We start from the raw sequence: 24,619 nt of genomic DNA, 5'->3' as shown, positions 1-24,619 counted from the left end.
CACCTGGCAGGGGCCTCCCGCGCCTCCCGCCTCCGGCCAGGAGCTGGGTGCTCCGCCCGCCCCGCCCCAGCTCTCACCATCCTCTTTGGTCCGGGTAAAGATCTGCTCACTTCTGACGCCGTCTCCAGCGCGGGTGAACGCCAACACCTGGATGCTGTAGTTGGTGTATTTCTCCAGCCCGTCCAGCTCCAGGGAAGGCTGCGTGGTGGTGACATTTTTGATCTCGCCCAGCTCTGGGGGACAAGAAAACACGATCTGGTTACCGTAGCTGTGGGCACGCACCTTCCCCGGCGCTGCCCTTGATGTCCAGCACCGAGCCACGTGCCTCCGTGGGTCACACCCTGAAGCCACGCAAAGGGTCTATGCATGGCCTTCTCATTTGGAAAATACCGTTTGTACCAGGAAACAGTGGGTGGAACATTGGTCTGAAAAACAGCAATTCACTCCAGGTTAAGTGTTACAAAGCCAGCTCCCGCACCACGGCTGCCTCTCCCAGGGAGTCCTCCAGTAGCTGCTAATCATGCATGCCGCCCACACCCTGGCCCCTGGACGCTGAGGACCACATGTCACTCACTCCGTGGACCTTCTGACTGTTCTTTAGGAAGCTCCTGTGTAATAACTATGCACCGTGATAGATGGTCACGGACTTACCGTGCTGACCACCTCGTAAGGGGTATAAATGCCTCACCACTAAGTCGTACATCTGAAACTAATATAATATTGTATGTCAACTATAATTTAAAAATGTTTTAAACTGCACCTATTTAATGTGTACTTTTTTTAATCCTCATGCTACGAGTGAGGGTATTTTTTCCCATTAATGTTTAGAGAAAGTGGAAGGGAGGGAGGGGAGAGAGAGAAAGAGGCAGAGAGACAGACAGACAGACAGACATAGAGACAGAGAGAGGAACATTGATATGAGACACACATCGATTGGTTGCCTCTTGCACATGCCCCGATGGGCTGAGAATCAAACCTGCAAGCCAGGTACACGCCCTTGGCTGGGGATGAACCCACAACCCTCTGGTGCGCAGGTGGATGCTCTAACCACTGAGCACATTGGCCAGAGCTAATGTGTAAATTGTAATGAGTTCGGACATATGCATACACTATGGCACCATCACGACAGTCAAGATGGGAAACAGCATCATCTCCAAAAAAAAAAAGCTTCTGCAAGTTGTTTTTTGTTTTTGTTTTTAAAACCACTCTGAATTAACATATGTGTATCTTTAAGCACCTAAGCTCTCCTCTAATATCTGAGCTGAGATGAAGTGGCCAAGCCAACTCCGTTCACCTGGAGCGAACCCTCAGCATCCTTGCTGAGGTGACACGCTGAGGTGTCAGAAGCTGGGCGTCAGCTAAAAACACTTCATTTTCTGGAGTGGGATCAGCTAATAATATTCAAAAGTGGGATGGTGCTATGCTCTCTGCTCTTAGGCATATGATACATGGCAATTTGAGAAAACCCACAATGATGTGTTAATACCTCCACGGGTGTTCAGGTTTTGAAATGAGCCACCTACAGAGGGGCCAGGGCAGGAGAGAGAGGCCTGAGGAGTGGCTCACCCCTAGGGCAAGTGGCCATCCGTGGGAGGTTTGGGCTGCCTACATCCCTGTGCACCTGGTTACTAAGAGAACGGGGTGGCAGGTGGCGGCCCAGAGGGGCTCCTCCTTGGTGGCTGGCTGTAACGAAGGCCAACTTTGCACACATTCAGAAAGCGGTAAGGCTGCCCATTCATTTCTCCTGCTCTTTCTTGCCTTAGTAAAGAAAACTGATGTGCTGTGTGTGCTCACTTAGGTGCCAGCGCTGCTCTAGGTACACGTGTTAACTCAACCATTACATGAATTGAGACCCAAAGGGTTAAAAATGCTCTCCTCTGAAGGTAGGGTCCGTCCTGGGTGACCATCAGGTCTCTTTCCGTTATATTACTCATTTATAGTGTTCATCTTCCTGAGTACATTTAATATAGGTCAACTGGATTAGGATAAAAAACCCAAATTTTAATGAAAAGAAGTATAGATCTCATAAGATCTTCCCAGATTTAGAAACTTCTACGTTGTGCCAAAGATTACATGTACACACATGAACACACACATGCACACACAACACACACATCCATGCCTGCAGATATGCACACACACGTATGACATATGCACATGCTCACACACACACTCAGGGAAAATGCATCTAAGGGGATGGAAGGGTGACATGGGGATCTGCCAGGAGCTAGTTATGAGAACTTGATGAAATCATTTGGCCTCTGGGGGCCTCTGTGTTTTGTCTGTCCGCTTTTCTCTTTAAAAGGGGCCTGGGCATCTCCACCTCACAGGGAATCTGCCCCCTGGGGCTGGCTGTGCACTATAGGGCTGTGGTTCTACATTCTGGGGACCCTCCCTCGCTCACTAGTCGGAGCATCCCCTGGGCAGATGCTGCAGCATCAGTGAGGAGCGTGAGCCCAGCACGAAGTAGATGCTCAGCTAACCCGTCTGCTGCTGGTGACTCTGTAAAGAAATGGAGAGGAGATTCCCAGTGCCTGGTGCTCGGCGAGGTGCTACACCGGACATGGAGAGGAACCAAGTCTGGTCCTCTGCCCAGAGAAGCGAGTCTGGCTACAGACATAACTAGCTAAGGTTTGGATACTGCTAGTGACTGCGCAGATGATAACGACTTTGCTAATGTGCCTTTTCTCTTCTCTCCTGGCATCAAGAACAGGGTCCCTGCAGCCAGCAGAGGGGGCCAGGGGTCCTGAGCTGGAGTGGGATATAGCTGGGGGCCCGGGCTGTGTTTGCTCAAACTCAGGTGAGTGTGTGGCAGGAGGCCACACCTGCTCAGAGGTGCTGAAAGACACCCCAGGCCAGAGAGAAGGCAGGACCTAGGGCAGACGGGCAGGAGGGGCTGGGAATGGACAGCAGGGGGGGGACAGGGTGTGGCCCCCAAGTCTCAGGTCACAAGCAGCGAGCTGACCTTGGGAGGCCTGTCCTGTTAGCGCCACGGTGCAGGTGGGCACCTATCATGCCCACAGACGGGGGGCCAGCCTGGCTCGGCGACACCCACCATCTGAAAGCAAAGACCAGCATTGACATGCACTTGACCCAAGGAACTTCTGGCCCCAATCTCACCGCCACCTGAGCAGGTACTTTCCCAAACAGGAGGCTTTTTGTACTACAACTTGAAAGACAAAAACAAACACAAAGAAACAAGAAGATGAGGAGGGGGAAGAGACAATGAAACAGGGAGAGAAGGAGACAACATGGAGGTTTGGCTCTAATGGCTCCCCACCCGGAGTCATAATATTCCCCTTGAGGTGTCCTGGGTCCCTCTGAACCTCCTCAGAGTTCAACTATGGGAACGTGGCAAGTTTTCCTGCTGAGCGCTATTGGAAGGAAAGAGGCCAACCTTTTAGGATACACATCACATAGAACTTTCTAGATACAGACCAAGGTTTCGGTGCTGCCTGCAGAGGCCTGACACGGGACTTACAATTAGGAAAACACACCTATGCCTAGATTTCCCAAGCACACCTGCTCCTTTACATCCAACTGCCATTTGGAGGGGTGTGAGGCCTTAACCAGCTGTATCCACCTGTCGAAATGCTGGATGAGAGACAAGAACAGGGTGACGTGGAGAAAAGAGGAAACGGTTCACTGATAAAGAAATGCCCCCCAGGTCCTGAACCCATTTTAGGACCGGGGTCTGCAAATTCCATCGCTATCCTTCGGGGCAAACTCGAAGCCCTCCTTTAATCCTCTTACCTCCGTCCATGAGGTTGGCCCAGTAAATGACTCGGAACCCCTGGAGAATTCCATTCAAGGCTTCCTTGGAAAGTGTGGACCAGGATATTGATATGCTTTCTGGTGATGTTGCTATGGCTTGGACATTTTCAGGGGGGTAACTGGGCACTGAAATCAAATAATTAGAATCTGTAATCACAGTGGGTGGTCTTATTAGCAGAGCAATCCCGAGTAAGCAACATTCATCTAGTATTTCATGTGGAAGCAAAAGAAAAAATTGTACTCAATTCCCAAAATTAAGGAAAATTGAGTATCATTCCCCCTATACAAATATTACAGTAACTCAGGGAAATATTGTGAGTTTATGCATATGTCCTAATAGACTTCCACAGACACTTTCCAGATTAACTACTTCACTTTTAAAGAGGTCGTCCCCGGCTTAAGGGGTAAAAACCCTTGATCTTGCCAAACGAGTGAAGACCACTGCTTGTCTGGCTTACTTGGTCAGCACTCCTGTAAGTTACTGCTCTCAGCTGCATTTACTCTGCACAACATGTCCCCTCTATTTAGAAATATCTGGCATGTAAATCGGAAGCCTCGCCATTGGAAAGTGTTAAAAAGCAGGCGTGTAATCATAGCTTATTTACTCCCCCAGCCCCAGCCCTCCTTTTAGTACTATAACATTCTGTCAGATGAAAGAGAGAAAATGGACTAAACTACGCATTAGGAAAATATTTGGAGTTTTTCATATGGAGTTTATGCAAACCTTAAATGCTGTTCATAGGAGAGGGGACAAATACTGACTGAACCACACGCACCAATGAAAAATGAGCAACAAAGCGTAAACCAAAGGACGTATTTAATCACTGAGGCAAAGGTTACAAGGCGGAAAGAAAACCCCAGTCTTCAAGGTTCTAGTTATCTAAGACTTCCCTTTCTGTAAAAATTGTCAGAAATCCTTGATGGAAGTCATTATGTGCCTCCTCAAACCTATGAGCAAGTGGGTAACTGCACGAAAGAATTGCAATGCAAGCTTGCTGCCTTAATGCCTACTTATTGCTGCAGTGAACCCCATATCTTATCTCAGCACCTAAAACACTGTGCCCCTGAGCACCAGGATCCTCTCTGTCATAAATGGAGCTTTCAGGTTCTCTTCACTATAGTCTGTTAAAAGCATAAATTAAATCTTATGGGCACGAGGGGGCGCTCTGGCACCGTGAGATTTGCTCCAGGAAGTTCACCCATTCCGTGTTCTCTGGTCTCAGGTGCTCCCGCTTGAAAGTAGAAAGCAATCATAAAAGAGAAAAAAAAAAGTCCTCCTTAACATTGATTTGGGAGAAATTCGTAGAAACAGGATTTCTGCATTCTGGTCAGATTTCCGCAGTCAGAGGGAGAGCATAGTTTCACTAGGGGAAAACCGATTTCTTGTTTTGAAATGAATGAGAAAGATGCTGGAAAGGACATGGACTTAGCTTTGCGATCAAGATGTCCCCGAGTTAATAAGGACAAGCTTCCCCACCAGGGCACCTCCCACAGGCCAGCGCCGGCCCAGGCTGTGGGGGCCCAGCGCCCGACCAGAACGAGCCCTTGAGGAAGGAGAGCTGGAGGCGCGGCCCAGGGAACCTACCATCCTCGAGGGTGGTGGTGATGATTTCCTGAGAAGACGGCCCGGTCCCGGCCCGGTTGCACGCCTGCACCACCAGGCCGTACTGGGTGAACTTATTCAGGTTGTCCAGGGTGTAAATCTCACTGTCCCCAGTGGTGTCGATACTGATGATGTTGAATTGGAAGTTGCCCCCAGTGCTGTACTCGCGGTAACCTATTTGGTAGCCTCGGATAATCCCATTTTGCAAATGTTTCTTGGGAGCCTAAATGGGAAAGAAAAGAATACACTAAAGAATTCTGGACAGGAGGGACCCAGAACCCACCCGTCGGTTAGGGAAACAAAGTGGGATAACCACGGGGATACCAGTCACAGGCGGAGTCATGGGAACCGCGCTAGTGGAAGCCCCGCACGCAGAGAGGGCCTGCTCTTGGCCAAGGCTCTTCCTCTTCCCGGATTAGTGCGGCAGCCCTCACCCCAACCCCGTGACACAGGAGGTCACACAAGCGTGGGACAGAGGGGCATCTGGCACCAGAGCCTGCGCTCTGTCCCTCCCGCATGCCGCCAGGGCCGACTTCTCTAACTGGCCAGTGCTGAAAGATGCCTTGTGTCTTTGGTGCCTCAGCGGACACCAGCCATCAATCACAGGGTCACCCCGCAAAATCCACTGAGCTGGTCACTCAGCCAGGCGGTTCCCAGACACTGGGGAACAGAATTGTTTAAAAAATATCTTTTTATTGATTTGAGAGAGAGAGGAAGGGAGAGGGAGAGAGAAACATTGATGTAAGAAACATCGAGCGGTTGTCTATGCTCAACCAACTGAGCCACACTGGCCAGAATTGATTTAAAAAAGTGGTCCCGGCCCTCTTGGGGCTCAGACTCTAATAGAATACTCCAGAATAAAGGTGTTTCTGGGTTGAAAGCTGGATGTGGAAGGGAGTCCACTGCTGGCAGGAAGGCAGAAGTCTTTCCTTAAGGCCTACGTCACTTTGGAATCATTTATGGTGATTTAAACGGGGCAGGGAGAGGCTAGAGTTAGCTTTTCTCTAATGATAACGGGTCCGCACAGTCAGAGACAGAGCAATTTTGGACGACAAGTTGGCCTCTTTAGAGAAACCAGACTCTTTTCAAATATGTGATAACACCACCAAAGTGATGTTGTAAAGTAACAAGGTTTTGTAGACCTCCAGGCCATCAACAGATGGGTGTATTTATGTCTGTGTGTGCTTATGTGTGAGTGAGCATGCATGCGAGTGTGTGTGTGAGTAAATGCATGTGTATGCGTGTGTGTGTGTGTGTGAGTGCATGTGTGAGAGTGTGTATTTCAGTACAAACCATGGATTTAGATCTCTCGGGCTCTGAAATGCTCTCTCTGCCCTGAAAATGCTTAGCAGTCCAGGTGGAGAGAGGAAATAAACACTTAGGGGACTATAGAGAAATCTGAAGTGTCCAAGTGTGTGGCACTGGACGGTGAGGACCAGTAGGCTTCCAGGAGTGGTGACATGAGAGTGGTCAGAAGCAGCAGCAGTCAGAGGCAGACCCCACGTGGGCATGGAAGGGTGGCCGGCGCTCTCAGGGGAGGGGAAGGGAGGCCGTGGGAGGGGAGGGGAGCCTGCAGAAAGGCGGGGCTAGAATGAAGCTGCGGAGGGCCCAGCAGTCGGCGGGCAGCCGGGGGAGCTGCCTGGTGGGGTTAGGCCTTGACCACCAGCCAAATGTGACGGAGGGAGTCGTAGTGACAAGGCGGCAGAAGGAGGTTCTGAGTAGATAGCAGCATTAATGAACTCAGCAGGTATTTACGGATTTGCCTAATATGCCACCTCCCAGTGGGATGAGATGCCTCTGGCTGTCTTTAGGTGTGAGTGTGAGCTACACAAGAGCAGTAAAATCACCTTTTTCTTTAAAGTAAGTTTCCTCATTTACAGTTCTCTTGGCTTCCCACTGCTTTTCTCAGCCGCTCTGATTTTGTGCGTTAACACGGCGCTAGGATATCAATGAAGCTGCTCTGTGAATCTCGGCTGTTCCAGTCAGGCTGGCACAGTTAGACCCGACATGAGCGCTCACACCTTTGTTGTTATAAGCAAATGTCTGTGCAGTCCTGTTTCACATGGTCAACTATGACTCTTGACTTGGCTTTGAGATCGGATATAAAGACTTTAGATTTTGAGTATTTGATTGCCTGGAACTTATTTTACCTAAACCACTGAATTGCATTTGTATCATTTAATGAATACAATTAATTTTCCTGCAAAAGTAATCTAAAAGTCAAATTTAAAACAAAGATACTTCAATTTCACATAGTTTTTAAATATTAAATGCAGTGACACCAATATAAAGGCTATATTTTTTAAAAATGAGGCTTCACCCATTAAGCATTCAAATTTTTCAACTAGCTCCCTGTGAAGATTTGAGCCTCCCTGAGACACCAAGTCAGGATCCCAGTTCGGGGGCCATGGAGTCAGGCCAAGGAAAAAGCACGGGGAGTGGAGGAAAATGCCCACAAAGAAACGTTTGCACATAGCAACCAGTTTCATAAAACCCTCTGCAGATAGAGGGACTTGCCTGCTGACATTTAGCCCCTTGGGTTTGGGGGGGTTGGGGCGATTGATCACACCTGTGATCTGTTTGCACAGGTAGGTGGAGAAATCTCCTCCCCACCGCCCACGGGTAAGAAAAACATTCTAACTAGCACAGGTGGTTTTGTTCTGTTCAGTTTCAATATTTTGTTAATAAATAAATCTTTACATTTGCATTAGAACTAAATTTTAATCCTGCTCGTTCTAGAATGACATAAGGGTGGTTTCTTTGCTTTCTAGATTTTTCTGAGCTACCTTGTTTGGATCGTAGCATCTTTTTTTTTCTTCTTGCTTTTTAAAAACAAGGATTCCAGAGAGTTTGTTCACGTGTTCGGCCAGCTGGTGGGTAACGTGTTTTCAATAAAGACCATTTAAGACAGACCTGCAGATTCACAGCAAATCTCACCTCTTATTAACACCTTGCTGGGCGGTCACGAGTATACACGCATTAACCCGGGTCTGCACTTACATGCACTTGAGTAACTTTAAGCACCTGCTGACGGGCCACACGTATTCAGTGTGGAAAGTAGCCGGGCGCACGGGCGAGTTCTGGCTCGAAACAGTCGGTCAGCAAGGTGTTTAATACACATGGAAGGCAGGCTTTGGAAGGTAAATTAATGAAAACAACAACAACCACCGAAGCCCTTCACTCTGCAGCCCAGAGGTCAGCAGCCTGAGCCCCCTCCCATGCAGGAGCTTTCCCGGTGGCCGGGATACTCGGGGAGGGCCGCCGCCGGGATACCCAGGGACCCGTGGTTGCCCTCTCTCAGGGCCCTTCGAATGGACTCCGATTCCACGAGCAGGCCTAACCCCCACACTGTTTCTCACGGAGGATTCATTGTCTTTCCATGTTGAACTGTCCTCTCCTTTCATTTACCTTTGGGTCCAGCTAACAATCCCGCCTTTTCTCTTTGTCTCAGTACCTGCCGTAAGTGGCCCTCTCTCCCCTCTTCCAGCCTGGCTTTTTTCCCCTCCTGTCCTCTCTCTGCAGCGGCCTTTCATCCTTTCGGATGTCCTTTCTCCAGCTTCCAAATCCCTCCCAGCCCTGCCCCCTCGGAGAAAGGTCCCTTCCTCTCCTGATCTCCATGACAACAGCAGCACCTGGGTTGCCTGCGTCCATCCCAACCAGCCCGAGCTGAAGCTGCCCTGGCAGGCTCTTGGCCGATACCAGAGCTGGTAGAGGCGGGGTGTGCCAGCACGCAGGGCACCATCGAGGGTGTGAGGGTTAGAACAGGCATCGCTTCTCCGGAACCACCAGCCAGGCCCTTCCTGAGCCCTCCCCTCCCCTCCCGCAGGCTGCGGGCCAGTGCCCCGCGCTCAGAGCTGAAGGCTCCACTGCAGGAGCCCGCAGTGCTCCTGCATGCAGTGTAACTCTGTTGACAAATGAATTGACAATTCCTTCACATTCCTCCAAATTCACATAAAATGCAACCTGTCCCACTTCCCTTTGATGACAGGGAGAGGGCTGCCTTGGCATCCGTGTGTACATCTCCAGCCGCTGCCTTCCCGGCTCCTCCACGCACCCAGCAGGCCCAGTGCCTGTTCCGCAAAAGGCACCCTGTATAGGGGAGACCTGCGGTGACTCCCTGATTAAAGGAGGACATGGGCTTGCAGAGCTGAAGGTTTGTATACAATACAGGAGAGGCGACTCTTCCAAACAGGGGCACGTCGCCTGAGCCTGAAGGAAGACCAGTCATTGCTGAGGACAGGGCAGCAAAAGCAATCAGCATCCACCACTGTCCCCAGGAACCAGATGTGACCTAGGAGTGGAGAAGAAAGCTCAGGGTGACTGGCAGGGAGGAACTGCGGTGCTTGGTGGGGCAGGGGTGGCAGGAGAGTAGAGGAAGCTCAGGAAAACACTGGGGTCCCACCCTGACCTTCGGAATCGGAAACGTGCTGGGGCAGGGGGCTGGTGACCTGTGTTTTAACAAGCCCTCCAGGGGATCCTGGTGCATGCTGAGTCTGGGAACCTCTGCTGTCATTCGGGAGCCATTAAAAGGGTTAGAATGGGCCTCACTTGGAATGGACAATTTAGTTAAAAAGCAGTGACTCTGCATTCCCCGATTTTTCAGGTCACCGGTAACCCAATTTCCTGGTCTCTGTGGAACAGAAGGGAGTGAATGCAAATAGGCCTGGAACCCTTTACAGTTCTGCAGCCACACAGCAGCAAAGGGACCCTGCTGCACAGGGGGCTTGCTGGACAGAGCAGCCTGATGCACAGCACAGCCTCTCTGGGTGAAGGGACCATGGCTTTTAAGGGAGTGATGTCAGAAAGCGGAGAAATCCCACATCACTGCCTCAAAGCGTGTTTTCACTTCTATCTCAGGATTGCATTACACTAAATACAGCGTTCGCATCCTAGGAATTATACAGGTGTGTATGGCCACATGGCCCTTTTCCCCAACATTGTTGACCATCGAGGGCTAGGAAAGAATGAGGGGGTGACGGGTTATGAAATAAAGAGTGGACACATGATCTGACAGAGAGACGTGCTCAGAACAATGGAGATATTTAATTCAGGTTTGAGAAATAATGATGACCGAGGTTTGAAGCACGCACCATCTCGAGAGGCCAAGAACTTTGACTTGTAGCCGATAGTCACCAAATTATAGTCAGATTTGGCAGGTGAGGAGGAGGAGGTGGCAGCCAATGGTGTGTGTGGGCTTGGGACACAGACGTAGAATGTTAGAAACAGGTTCTTAAAATGTCCTGCAAAACAGGAGTCCATTTATTCAATTTCCAAACTGTAGGGTGGCACCCATTTCATTCATTCACTCATTCACTCATTCATTCATTCAACCAACCAAACAACACATTTGTTGATAGTTACTCTTGCTGGGTCCCTCCTTTTTGTGAATTTGGTTGTCCTTTGCATGTCACACTGTCTAGTAGCTACATACAACATTTCTCACCAGTCATAAAGGCTTATCCAGTGTGTGGTATCAGCCAGTGACCTAGCAAAGGAACTCGGGGCACATACGCAGACCAGGCTTGGTTAGGTGATACCGACGTACTAAATCAGGAAAGACCTACTGCCAGTCATCAGTACAAGTCCAGAGTGCTCCTTTAATTGTAGCCTCATGGCTCCTATCCATTACTCTTATTTCATTTCTGGTAATATGTTCCCTGGGTAAAGGAAAGTAATGCCATCCTTGCTTCCTAACCCATTGCAACCCTGATAGTTTATAAGCTATTTTTAACCTAACGGTTCTAAGAATGATGGAAGTGCCTGCCCTACGAGGTCTTACACACTGCCAGGTTTGCCCAGGCTCAACGTAAACCTTTCAGGAGAAACCATCTGAAAGGATTGCCAACAGATGAATGCAGATGGCCTTGGTCCTAGTCTTTAGTCCAAGTTCAATTTATGTCCTGTCAGGGTCAATTAGCCGGAGAGGTACAGCTTCTCTACTGGGACTGAATGGAGACATGTTTCCTACGCTGAGTCCCTGCCAACGTCTCTTCCCAGCATGTCCGGGTATCAGACCTGGATCCCACACTCTTGGCAGCTGATCTGCTTTTGCAAAGGTGGGCAGCGTCCTCTCACTGCACTCAGAGGCAGGGAACCAGGAGAAATGCCTGCTGAGGCTGGGAGGCCAGCCAGGGCCCTTGCGCAGGCAGGCTGTTGGCTCTGCTCTGGGACAGGTAATGGGGGTCCTTGGACAAGGCCAATCGCATGGCTAAACCAAGAGGGCTAATTCAATGGACAGATGGAGAGATGTGCAGAATACATTCCAAATGATGCCAATAGCAATGGGTGGCTTTAGTAAAGATCTCTGTATATTTTATATATGCACAAAAAGTAAGATGCAAATAGAGACAGGTAAGGCTTTCTAAGTAGTCCAGAGGTTTCCAAAGGAAAAGCTACCCTTCTTGATAGAAATAATTTAACATAAAAGTGAACACGTGTATTTACTTTACAAAATTAACTGTGTTTCTGGGGATATAGTGAACAAACAAAACATTCCCTCTCCCCTCACAGAGCTTACAGTCTAGTCATCGGCAAGAAGTCAAGAGAGAATGTTCTACTCTCTATGGGTGACCAAAAGATCCTGAAATTTTGTTTTTCTATATTCTGTTGTTATAGGGCAAATGGGTCAGACTTGTTAAGAAGGGCTGACAATTCCTTAAATACTTGTAAGGCATGTTGGCTGTCAGGCTTCTTAATAAAAATGTTACAAATCCAACCCTAGAACCAACCTATTAGTTCATACACTTGTAATTTTTCATAGTCTAAGGATTAACATGAGAGTCAAAAATTTAAACAATTAATTCAACTGATGTAGAAATAAACAGTGTTGACTTATTTAAGTTACTCTAAGGTTAAATTTATAATTTGGAAAGAAAATGATAGGAGGTAAAAACGTACATTTTGTCTGTTTTCTCTAACTTTAATGGGGCCGGGGAAAATTTATAACATGCAGTTGGAAGGAACAGGAAAAGAAACTGATTCTTGTTGACTCTAACTCTGCATGACCCCCATCTTGACCCTGCACACACCGATGACCAGTTGCTTAGAAGCCCACAGGCAGAGAGGGACAGCCTGGATGGGGGTCCTCACTCTCACACCCTTAGATCTCAGGCCAGTCCTTCCAGCTTCAGGACCCTCCTCGGCACAAAACTGGGGACACCCAGGGCTCAGACCTAATGACACAATGATGCAAGAGATAGGTAAAGAGCTTGGCAGAGAGCAGACACTCAGGAAGACGCTTTCCCAGGAATCCCAGGACGTCCCGGCGCTGGCAGGTGCCCCTTTTCTAACACCTGCCGCTTCTTGGAGGTAGAGGGACTTGAATGCAGGAGTCAAGTGGAGCCTACAGCTTATTAAATCGTCATGATGGAGGTCACTGGTTTTAAATGGCAGACTCAGCCCTTTTCCCACTGTAAGAGCTCATCTCTGAAGCACATAATAGATTGTAATGATGCCTCAATTAGTGGAATTATTGGGGATTGTGGAGAGATGGTGTTCTAGTTAAAAGTAGTCTTCAGATTGCTGATACTTAATTACGTTCCTAAACACTCGATATTCCTATTTGATGTAAATCACGTGTCTCGTCTATAACCTTGCTACTAAATAAAATCTCAGCCAGAGGCTATGATGCTGAGGCTCCAGAAAGTGGTAAAACTGTTGTCAAGATTTTTATCCTGAGTCATCAGCCTCACAATTGTTCTCAGCACCACAGTATTGAAGCAACTGAAAACTTCATTCTTGTGGGACAGCCTGTGGCTCTAAAAAAAATTCCCCATTCAAAACAAAACATTTTCATCAACAGGAAAAAAAGCCTCTGCCTAATTTCTCTCTGGAGAGATGTTTTGAGATATCTATAATAATTCAATATTCCCAAAACGGAAGGTTTTATTTTATGAGCCCAGGCAAACTGTCCTTAATTTTCATCAAACTGGACGAGTTGATCCTGAGACCGACGGGGAGAAGGCGACAGGCACCGACTGTCAAGAGAGACCTGCTCTGTGGGGATTTTTACACCTAGAAGATAGACTAAAATCAGAATTTTCACTAAAATCAGAATTTTTTGAACAAAATTCTTTAGTTTTACAAATTTGAGGTACTTAATCAAATATATTGTTATCAATACTGTGTAACTTTATTCTTTCTGATTTTGAATAATCCCAGCAAAAGCATGCAGTAAATTGTATTTATTTATGGAGGTCCTTCCCTTTTCAAAAGGTGTGGAGTGAGAGCAAGAAAGTGAATCTTTATTATCTTTCACTTTATTTTTATTTTATTTAGAACCACTTACCTCTTGAATTTCAGTTAAGGTGCAGTAGCATTTAAGGTGCTTAGCATTTTTATGTAACTCAAACTATGTAAAAGTAAAGAGCCCTTTCTGAGCCACCTTCTCACATAGTAAAATAGGCAATTAAATGTGGTGCCGATGCTCCGACACCTTCCCTGGGCCTACAGTCAAAGGAATGCGCCGATGGCTGTTTCATCTAGAATTTAGCACAAATGCATTGGATCATTGCTGTTATTTACTTTTCAGTAAGTTATAGTAGAAATCCATATGTAAAGTGGTCTGTCTGGCATACTGAGCCCACGTGGGTCACATATCTGGGTGTCCCCCATGGTACGATCGAGGGCATCTCACTGTATCGTGAATTAGACCCGCGCCCCATCACAGCCTGGCGTTTGGAGACCCTGACAGCTAGGTGCCTTCTCCATGGCAGTTTCTGAAAGATGCTTCAGGGCTAGTGCGATGGGGAACACTTGACTATGGGCCTGCCATTCCTGACTCACAGGAACCCATCCACTCACTCATTCACTCATTCATGCAAATGTGCGAGCCCCTGGGGACAAAGATGAATGAGCTACTCCCTGCCTCTACGGAGCACACGGAACAGCAGAGAGATGCAACCAAATGGATTGCAGAGACCACGTGATGGGAACGGCACCGAGCCATCACCAGGAGTAACGGGTAACGCAGAGGGTCAAACGACTAATTCCACTTTGGAGAGTCACGCTGGACCTGGCCGTTAAGAGGTTTAGCATCTCAAGTGGCTATTTCTGCACCCAAACCCCCTCTCTTACTTCCAATCAGTTGCCCCAGGATTCAGATGCCGCTGAAGGAATGAGTGTCCCCCTCAGGCGTCTTACATACTTCCCGCTATTTCCCCCCCCGCTGCCTGAGGTGGGCTCCCTCCCTGGGCTAACGCGATTTCTCCTTTCCTTCCTTCTTCTTTCCTGCCGCCTCCTTAGACAGAATGGAAATCCGCAACTTTTCACATAAAGCAAAGGATACTTTACGCACCATGTCACATCCAACTTTACGTACACTCTAGATGGGTGAGAGCACACAATTCGAGTCAGTGACACGCTTTCCTTACATAATCAGGCCAACGAACGGGCAGCCCTTACCTACCGCGTGGCCACATCAGCCAGGTGTCCCTGTGCGTGCGGGCAGGCTGGGCAACAGCCCGGCCACTCCGCGAACAGCATCCACAGTCGGTTCACGGGAGCGAGGCTTCCTTTGAATAGCCCACGCCATGCTCATCCTTCTGACATTAAAAAGAAATCTAACTGCAATTTACTGACTTTGCTGCTGTGTTTTATGGAGGCAGAGAGGATGTGAAGGCTTTTAGAGCCTGGAGAGTTTCCATGTTTAGTTATGAGGGCTCTGTGGACAGACACCTCTCTCCAGCTGGACCCAAAAAGCTCCAGGGGCCATAGCAATCGCTAGTCTTTTTCAGGGGCAAACATGCAAGGGAATGAGGAGGGCGAGGGGTGAACCTTCGCAGCCTTTCATTCAGCCAGAGTGAGTCAGCGTTCCGTTTGTAGAGTGGCCGGGACGTGTGCGGGGTTAGGGCTTGCTGAGTGCCTTTAATGACACGTGTGTGATGCTCACAGCTGGCGGATGTGCTCACAAAGATGAATGACACCCCTTCCCCCACCTCGGCGGCACTGTCTGAGCAGCTGAACCATCATGGGCCACTGCCCGCTGGCATCTCAACTCACTGACACAAAGGGGCTTCTGCAGGGACTCGTGTAACACCAAAGGGGGTACCCACCCCTACAATGAAAATTCCATTTTATACAGACGGCGGTCACTTAGTGAAAGAGCGGATGCTCCAAGGAAAAACCCAAGGACAGTTTTGGTTTTTAATGGTTACAAGAGGTGTGTGCCTGAAAGACCTCAGTGGGTCTCCCTCTTCTCTGAGTAAGAACACAGAAAAAAGGGGGAGGAGAGAGGCAAGGAGAACACACGGGCTGAGAGAAATCGGGAATTGGATTCGTAAGTGCAATTGCACGTAAGTTTTGACCCAACAACAGCACCCCAGATAAAGTGGGGTTTGGCCCAGGGTGGGCGTCTCCAAGAGCACATTACGGATGACTAGTTCCCAAGGCAGTTTACCTACCAGGTAAGTGGCACCAGGTAAGGTCCCTGGGGCAGTGCTGATAGCGTGCTGGTTTGTGACGAGCTGGCACCAGAATATGAATGCACTACTTTCTTTATTGGGAGTTTTGCTATGAAACCGTCAGCCGGACTAAGCAGCACCTGACTGCTGCAGCTGTCTGCAGTGGCTCAAGCTTTCCTCCTCTCCCAGCGACGGCTGACACGCCCCCTGCTGGCCAGCCAGCCAGTCTGCACCTGTGGACTGCACTTGGGGGACCACTGCCTGGGGTGTGGTGGGCTCGATGGTGCAGCCACTGGGGAGGAAATGGGGGCGTGCTCCAGGACACAGCTAGCAGGTGGCACAGGGAGGACTTCTCTCCTTCCTGCCAGCTCAGTGGACTCACTACCACCCGTGATTTGCCACGTAGGGAAAGCAATTAGAAACCGGCTCCCCTGGGGGAAATCAGTGATGCAGACAGGAAGCCTTTTCACTGTTTGTCTGGAGACCACACTTAGGACTCCATCAGGATTCAAATAATAAAAATAAGACACAACATCTTCACTCTCTGTGGATGTAGAATTTGCTGTAAAAGTATTGGAAATGTGGATGCAAATACTGGATTTTAAGAAGAGGGCTCTTCACCTAATTTTGCAGAACTAAATGTCAGTGTCTCGGCATCGTAACACTGAACACGAGAGAAGTGCTCACCCTCATGGGAACCGTGCCAGGAAAGCAAAAGTTTGCTTGGTTTACCTTCCAGGTGACCCTGATGCTCTGAGACGATATGGGCTCCAGGTGGACTTCCTGGGGTGGGCCGTCAGGAGCTGAAAGACCAAAACCCACAGGCCAGTTAGCAACGAGTTCCACACGGACTGACACCTACACAGCAGGACGCGGGCCCCAAGACAGGCCACCTCAGTGCAGACACACGTGCTCAGCCACGGTGGGCAGATCGACCCGGCAAAGTCCCTATGCACTAAGTTTACCCCAGGCTCTCTCGCTCCGGGAAACATGAGTCTCGAGGCCTGGCCTTGCCCTCTTTCTCTCCGTATCTTTGACAACTTGATTCATAAACCTCAGGTATGTGCAAGTTAACGGGTAAAACAAGAAATTACTTTTATAAAACTCTGCCTCTTTCCTTTGGAAGTCTAGTTAGCAACAGGGCTTTGGGGTCAGAGCTAACGAGATGAAAAAAAATCAGGACCCTTCTGCCCGAGTCTCTTTGATCGCTTTAGTTCTTCATACTTTCCAATGAAAACTTCTTGTTAACCAGGGACCATGACCACAGATGGCAGAAGCAGAGCCAGAAAGCGAAAGAAAGTGTGCAACTCACTCCAGTCTATTCCTAACGGTTGTCTAGATCCCAGTTCCATCCAGTTACGGTTGGTTAACATGTACTGGAAATGTACCGCATGCTGCGTGCATCGTGTGGAACTAGGGGATGGAGAGCATTCCTGTCCCCCAGGGCTCGGGATCTAACCAGGAAGCAGAAACAAACGGTGGCCCAGGAGTCAGCAGGGAGAGACCCCTTTGAATGAAAACGTGTTGCTGGACTGACAATTTTGCCATCACAGCTGCGTGAAGGCCATTTCTGTGGACATGGGTGCCCTTTGCAGAAGGGTGAGGCACATATGGCAGCTAAGAAAGCAGAAATAGTGAATGTAAACTTATTTTGAAGCATTTGAAAGTGAAAGGAAGGGTAGAGATAAAGGTCAGACTGGGGAGAGCCAAGGTCAAGGGAAATGTTTTCCTTTCTTCAGGGGAGGAAGTTTTGAGCAACAACACGATGGTATACAGATGCTCTTCGACTTATCAGGGGGTTATGCCCCAGTGCACCCATTGGAAGTTGAAAATGCATTTAACGCCACCCTGTAGCCTACGGTTGCTCACCCCGTGATCGCGCGCTCACTGGGAGCCGCGGCTCCTCACCTGCCCAGCTCCACCCGAGTCTTGGACAGCACGTGGCTGGCTCGGAAAAGGGTCAAAATGCACACGTGGAGGCCCAGCTTCTACTGAACGCGCATCGCTTTCACACCATCGTAAGGTATAAAAACATCCTAAGTCAAACCACCATAAGTCAGAGACCACCTGTGGTTGCTAAGTTGATGGGTGTTTCCCTTTTCTCCCTGAGTTCAAATTCCGACTCCACCACTTAGTAGCTGTGTGTTTTTTGTTTTTTTTTTTAACTTCTCTGTGCCTCAGTCCCCTTCTCTATATAATGGGACAATAAAATTTATATCATAATGTTATGATGACAACCTATAGACATACGTTGGAGCTGTGGCCAACCTAATTAGGAAGAGATTTTTTTCCCAGCACTGAATTTTCTACTCTAAATTTCTAAAATATTATAAGAAAACTTTAAATTATTAAAAAAATTAATCTGCTTTCAGAATTTTAGCCTTTCCTTACGGCTCTTGAGCTGTGATTTTTTCATGGGTCCTTATCTCATTGCAAACAAACAATTTCTGTAAAATTACAATGTCAGGCAGATTGAATTTCTAACGCTGAAAGTGCTGAAGATCAGCCATTAGGTATCCATTTATTTAACTAAATCTGAAAACTGTTTTGACATTTAAGGATTCACATACATGTTCTTGAAGGAAAAACTGTAATATATGTGTAGAAAGCATAGTTTCTTCTTACTTCAAACAAAGCAAAACAGAATATTGAGCTTCTCCCTGTGGGAGGAGGAGACTAGAGGTAAGACTTAACAATGAATGCGATTTTCCAGAATAAATAATCTCCGCATTTCTCCAGAAGCCCAACTGTTCAATCAGTAAAACAGCAATAGGCAAAGACAATGTTTACATTCCCGGTGTTTTTATCAGACAAGCCAACTTTCGCTAATTCTGTTTGGCTGGAACGGCAGTGATGACAGACCCTTGCTAACTGCCAGACCCACAGGTCTGTTCCCATTTCCTCTTCGGTCACCCAGGCTGGCTCTGCACCCCCGTCCGGAGCCGGCTCCTCAGCTTCCCGCTTCCTTCCTTGTGCCTCTCAATGGACTGTCCTTTCTCTCACTTCCAACCAGCGACACCAAGCCTCAGCCTCAGCACTGCTCCCTGGCCTCAAAATATTCTCTCCTCTGGGTATGAATCTCCTGGCATCGCCCAGAATCTTGGCCATAAATCAATCATTCCACTGGCTGAACCACCCTTACTGGGGAATCTACTAAGGTTCTGCTATGTGCCAGGTCTGAAAGCACAGACTGGGGTACAATTGTGGATAAAAGGTGGACAGAGGGACGAAGCAGGATCCCACAACCACGTGGTCCTCTCTGATAGAATACTGTGGACGAGAGGAATGCTCTTTGCTTGGTAAAGAAGACCAAGACTGTGCTCAGTAAAAATAAAAAAACCAGGAAGAGTTGACACCTAGAGAGAGAAAGGATAACTTCATTTAAATAGTTATTTGTCAAATAAGTAGCTAAATTATTTAAACTATTATTCATTTAGCACCTATTACATGCCAAACATTGTTCTAAGTGGGATATAGCTGCGAACAAAACAAGGAACTCTTCCTGCCCCTGTGGGAGGAGGAAATAGATCATAAACAAAATAAACCAATTCATTGTACGGTGTGTCCGATGGTAATAGATGCTATTTTAAAAAAGCGGAGCATTAACGGAGGGAGGGGACCCAGTGTGGCAGTGGACTGTGCGTTGAACTTTAAATGAGGAAGAGGGTCAGGGTAGGATTCATTGAAAGGATGTTGTTTGAGCAAAGACTTGAAGGAGGTATGGAAGGAGACGGGAGAACATTGCAGAACAACCCAGAATATTCCAGAACATTCCAGGAGAGCTGGCGGAGTATCCCCAGCATGAGTGAGAAACATCGAGGAGGTCAGTGATTTTTTTAATTTCCAGTGGAAACTGGGGGAAAAGACGATGGGAGCAGATTGCTGAAGGCTCAGGTTAGGGTGCTCCCGGTTCTCCGTGGGCAGTTTGTGCATCCAGCTCTCTCCTTGAAGGGCAGAGTGGATGTCACACTGCGCCAATGTGCACCCATATTCATGTGTTTATTGTAAACATCTTACTCCTTAAGCACCGCCATCTATCCCCACCCTCTCAGCACACAGGAAACTCTTCTTCTGGACCAGGGCTGCTGCTCTGAAACGTGATGGGAAACGATACAAAGACCATTAACTTAACACTGGATCCAATGCAAACCCAACAACTCCATGCGGTGACCCTCCCATAATCCTGACCTGCCATCTTCTGCCGCATCTGTGAAAATTCAGTGGTTTTTCAAGAGCTCCCGCCTAATTGAACTTGCACGTTCTAAGGGCTGATGCATAATGAAAATGGTGAAGGGATCAGCCACCCTGAACTCTTGTCACAGGCACTGTGACACATGACCAGGGCACAGCGGCTAATGGGGAAGTTGGTCTGGGGCGAGGGTCAGCTGTGGATGTGACATGCTGATCAGTGCCAGAGAAACGTGGCAAGTCCGTGCCCTTCTGGTCCATTAGGAGCTGCTCTCATTAACTCTCGGCAGAGTCCCCACTTTATCTTCAGCTTCTCTTCGGGGGGCTAAGGGCTGCTGAGGGGAGTCAGGAAGAGTGAGCTAGACACGTGGTCTCTGCTTCTCGGCTGGGCCCGAGGTAAGTGCATGAGCGCGTATGATCACGCATTCGGTGCTCTCCCACGAAAGCCCCCGGGGCGCTGCGGGCCGCACAGCGCTGTTTTCCAGGGCTGGCTCGGGGCGCTGCGGAGACGGCCGTGCTCTGTCTGCGCTGAGCTGTGCAGTGGCTGATGGTGCGGCAGGAATCCACGACCCAGATGCCACATGGCAAGACTGAGACCAGGGGTCTGCACACCTTTTCTGTATGGGGACAGACGGTGCACATTTAGGCTCTGTGAGCCGCACGCGGTCTCTGTCTCATACGCCTCGCTGTCCTCTTCTTTTCAAAATGTAAAAACTGTTCTTAGCTCAAGAATTGTAAGTGGACTTTGGCCCATGAGCTCTAGTTGTTGACACCTTGAATGAATGCAGGATGGAGATGATGGTCAATTCGGACATAGGGCCGGCCGAAGGGGTAACCACTATATTCTTAGCTGCAGCTGATTCTTGCCAAAAGAGAAATTAAAAATTTAGGTTTTGACTTGAAATTTCCAGATTTTAAAAACTGACACCTAACTGTAAAGACCTGTACAACAACCGGAGGACGCAACTCACACCCTCCCACAGGCCTGCCCGCTGTGGGTGCTGCAGGTACAACCGGGGACCCGCTCCGTCCCTCAGGACGGGAGGCAGCCCGGCATCAGGCTCGGATGCTTCCCGTGGCCCCCGCTGGAGCTCCGACAGGTGCCCCCCCACCTTCCAGCCTTACGCTTTGCCTTCCTCTACTTTTCTTTCTCTATGGGATCCTGCAAAGCTTCAGTGCGGGTTTGATCCCCCATATATTGTTTCTCAACAATCACACACACACACACACACACACACACACACACACACACACACACACACACTCACTCTCTCTCTCTCTCTCTCTCTCTCTCTCTCTCTCTCTCTCTCTCTCTCTGCTCACTGTTACTCCTATTCCAGGACAACTCTGCGAGGCGTATATATGAAGATTCCACCCATATACCGAGCAATCTCCCTTGTGCCAGACACACGCGTGGGGTAGAAACGTGACTAGCACATAGCCATGGAGAAATGACTATATGGCTCCGAGGCCACTGTCAGAAAGATTCCCACTCAGAGCAGGGGCTGGGGGGCACCCAGGCCATCCAGGGAGACTGGAGAAAGTGTCACACTGGGGGACATCCTTGACCTGGCTTTTCAAGGAAGAGTACAGGCAGGCAGACACTGACTCGAAGGGTCTTCTGGACAGGGGACAGAGCACACATGCAGAGGGGGGCAGGAAAGGCCAGCTGTCACTGATGGGCCAGGGAATCCAGTGCAGTTCGAACAGGAGGATGGGGGAGATGCAGACCTAAGCTCCTCACACACTCTTCCAGCCAGGTGGGGAGTGAGGGGTGTCCTCAGGTGCTCCAGACTTGGGCACCATATTACCATAAAGATGAGTGGGTTTCCAGAAGCTTCTACCCAACCATTTTCACTGCTTGAAAGATGATCATGTTTTCTTTTAGATTTCCTAGGGAAGGGGGCCGTTTGGGTGGGGAATGGTCACCTCGAGATGGCCACACCTTTGGGCGTCCCTGCCCATATGAGGCAGGAGTAACCAGTGGCCTCTGGGGAATTCTCGTGAGGGCGTCTTGGATCAGGTAGCAGGGGAGTTGCCTTCCATTCTGCGTGAGTGACACGAGGGAAACTGCTTTTCGTTTCAGTCCCGCAAACCTGGGCACCAAGACCAAGACAGACTCTGTGTGGGGCTTCGCTTTGCTCAAGGCTGTTCCTCTCCACATGCTCTCCCTCCGCTCCTCTGACCAGTCAATGGGTGAGGCTGGGTGGGGCCGCCAGCAGCCCGGTGCAATCACAGGGCCAGCTCCGGGAGCAAGACGGGGTTCCTGCGTCGGCCTGTCCACAGGGATCCCGGGGAGCTGCCTGCAGACCGCTGACCAGAGGGCTGATCACCTGGCCTCCTGCTCTGCAGAGAAACGCTGCCATGGCAACTGCCAGCTGCAGCCGGGTCGCCGAGGAAACGAAATAAAAAGCAGCAACACCAGCATTCACAATGGCGGGCAGAAAGCAACCCAAACGGCACCACCAGAAAAATCTAGTTACCTTGAGAAGGTTGTCGAGGAAAGAGGGTCGAGCACTGCATCAGGTGACATTTTGGGGGCAGCTTATTGCCCCTAAACATCCAGCATAATGAAGTTCCAGGAAATTAGTGGGTTTTTCAGATACAAATATTTAAATAAGATCCCATTTTTGCATGAACATGCACACACTCATTTCCCTTTACTTCTGAGAAATGGAAAGTATTTTCAAAGCTTGGAATTTTTCTCACATATCCAACATGTCTGTGGTAAGGAGAAAGGCATCATGATATCCATTTTGCAGATGAGAAATCACGCAGAGTGTCCGAGTATCAGAGAGGGCTCGTCCTCAGACACTGCGCATAAAGCTGCCCCACCTCCCTCCCTTAAGAACAGCTTTCAGCAACTGTTATGTTCCAGGGCTGCGAAATGAGTGCTCATCGCTATTCAGGAAGAATTGCATATTTTAACCTATTTCCTGAGGACCATACTGACTCCACATATCAAGAGTTAACTTTCGCATTTGTTTGGATCTAGAAATCCTACTTCTTGCTATTTAACCTAAGACAATAATATTGAAAATGGCAGAAGTTATACCACAAGGACGTTCATCACAGTCGTGCTTATAATAATGAAAAACTGGACACAACTGATGTGCCTAACACGATGAAATTGGTTAAATAAATGGTGAAGTTACTTTACAAATTGTCAAAAAGTACTTAGGAGATATGTAAGAGTGATGTCTTTTTGTGATGCCATTGATGAGGGGAAGAGAGAGGGAGGTGGTGGGAAGGAAGTCAAGAACAATCCTGAAAGAGGAGCCAAACCTCATGCTGGACACTTGATCATGTGGGAATGATCGCCTTAACCTTGGTGGTAGAGAACTGGGGATCTGAGACTAAGCTTCAACTCCACCGCAGCACTAGGTAGTGGCTGATTAGCTCTGATTGTTGGCAGGAAAAGAAAAGCCTGCTTTGGGGACCAGACACTCTTGCTCCCCTAAGAGATAAGCCAGGCTTTGCTTCCTTACCTTTCCTTCCCCAGGAAAGCCCAAGGGCACCTTGTTTCCTCCTCTCCTTCTAGGAGGGGGGTTGTCAGTCAGCATCTGTGGTCACTGCCTAAGTGCTCAGTCCTCTACAAATCAGTTAATTTCACCCCCTGGTAGCCATGAGTGGACCACGGTGTTGAAGGCTGTGTGCACAGCTGTGTGTGCCTGCATCTGAGTGTGTGTGTGGGGGTAAGTGTGCATGCATACATGTGTGGGTGATGAAACGGGTTACAAAACTGATTTAGCAGGCGATAGCAACATGTTCACAGATAGCTCTAGGTGGTGGGATGATGGAACCTGTTTCGCATTCTTCAAAGCACTTTTGTCTATCTTCTAAGTTTTTAATACCGAGTATGAAATACTTTGTAATAGGAAAAAGAGCAATAAAGTTTAAATAGAAATACTGACATTCCAAGTCAATGAAATAATCTGTTCTACCACCTCCCCAACTGCCCACATAGAGCATATTCTTGCCATTTCCTGGGTAAGTCTTCTGCCCTCACCTGGAGAGCCCAGGGTCTTGCACAAGACATACACTCACAGTTCTTTTATCCACCTAGATTCCATGCATCCAATCAAAGTAATTGTAAAAACACAAGGTTCTTTAACTCTCACTAGATGGTTAGTGCCATGTGTCTTTCTTTTAAGTCTTGGGTAAGAGAACCTTGAGCTGAGCCCTATTTGAAGGGCAGTGGCTTCCAAGCAGGAGGTAGAGCATTGTGCTTTGGTGGGGTGTGGAGCTCTGGAGAGCTCTCATCTAAGGCCTGATCCTACATTAACCATCTGGGCCCCAGAGCCAGCTCCAGGCTCCTGGGCCTCCGACATGGCACACCCACCTGCCTCATCCGCGGTGATGGACAGCTCGTTGCTGGGCTCACTCTTGCCAATCCGGTTCTTGGCGTACATGCGGATGCTGTAGGTGGAGGAAGGGTGGATATCAATGATGGTGGCCGAGTTCAGCTGAGGGGAAACATCTTTGGTTCTCTGAGCAGAATCCCAGGAGTCTTTTGGGTTTTGTTTTTCAAAAAAGAAGAGATAGAGATGTGAGTTTTTTCCCTCTGCCTTTGAAAGTTTACAAGTAGGAATTTAAAACAAAATAAATAAAAAAGAAAGAAAAGTTACAACTCAAAGTGAAATTCTCAATGCAT

At 48.6% G+C, this 24,619-nt stretch overlaps 1 protein-coding gene across 1 annotated transcript in view; it reads right to left on the bottom strand.

Annotated features, from left to right (window-relative positions):
• The window catches only part of DSCAM (DS cell adhesion molecule), a gene marked incomplete at its 5' end in the record, with an annotated part of 333,650 nt that overhangs the window by 73,598 nt on the left and 235,433 nt on the right, over positions 1 to 24,619 (bottom strand). The window contains 5 exons of the mRNA XM_081138830.1: positions 78 to 233; positions 3,754 to 3,900; positions 5,360 to 5,600; positions 16,510 to 16,580; positions 24,308 to 24,475. Of these exons, the coding sequence (XP_080994956.1) occupies positions 78 to 233; positions 3,754 to 3,900; positions 5,360 to 5,600; positions 16,510 to 16,580; positions 24,308 to 24,475 (783 nt within the window). The remainder of the gene's footprint in view (positions 1 to 77; positions 234 to 3,753; positions 3,901 to 5,359; positions 5,601 to 16,509; positions 16,581 to 24,307; positions 24,476 to 24,619) is intronic.

Source organism: Miniopterus schreibersii (genome assembly GCF_964146895.1).
Source record: "Miniopterus schreibersii genome assembly, chromosome: 5".
Lineage (NCBI taxonomy): Eukaryota > Metazoa > Chordata > Mammalia > Chiroptera > Miniopteridae > Miniopterus > Miniopterus schreibersii.
This window is presented reverse-complemented; position numbering and strand designations above follow the sequence as displayed.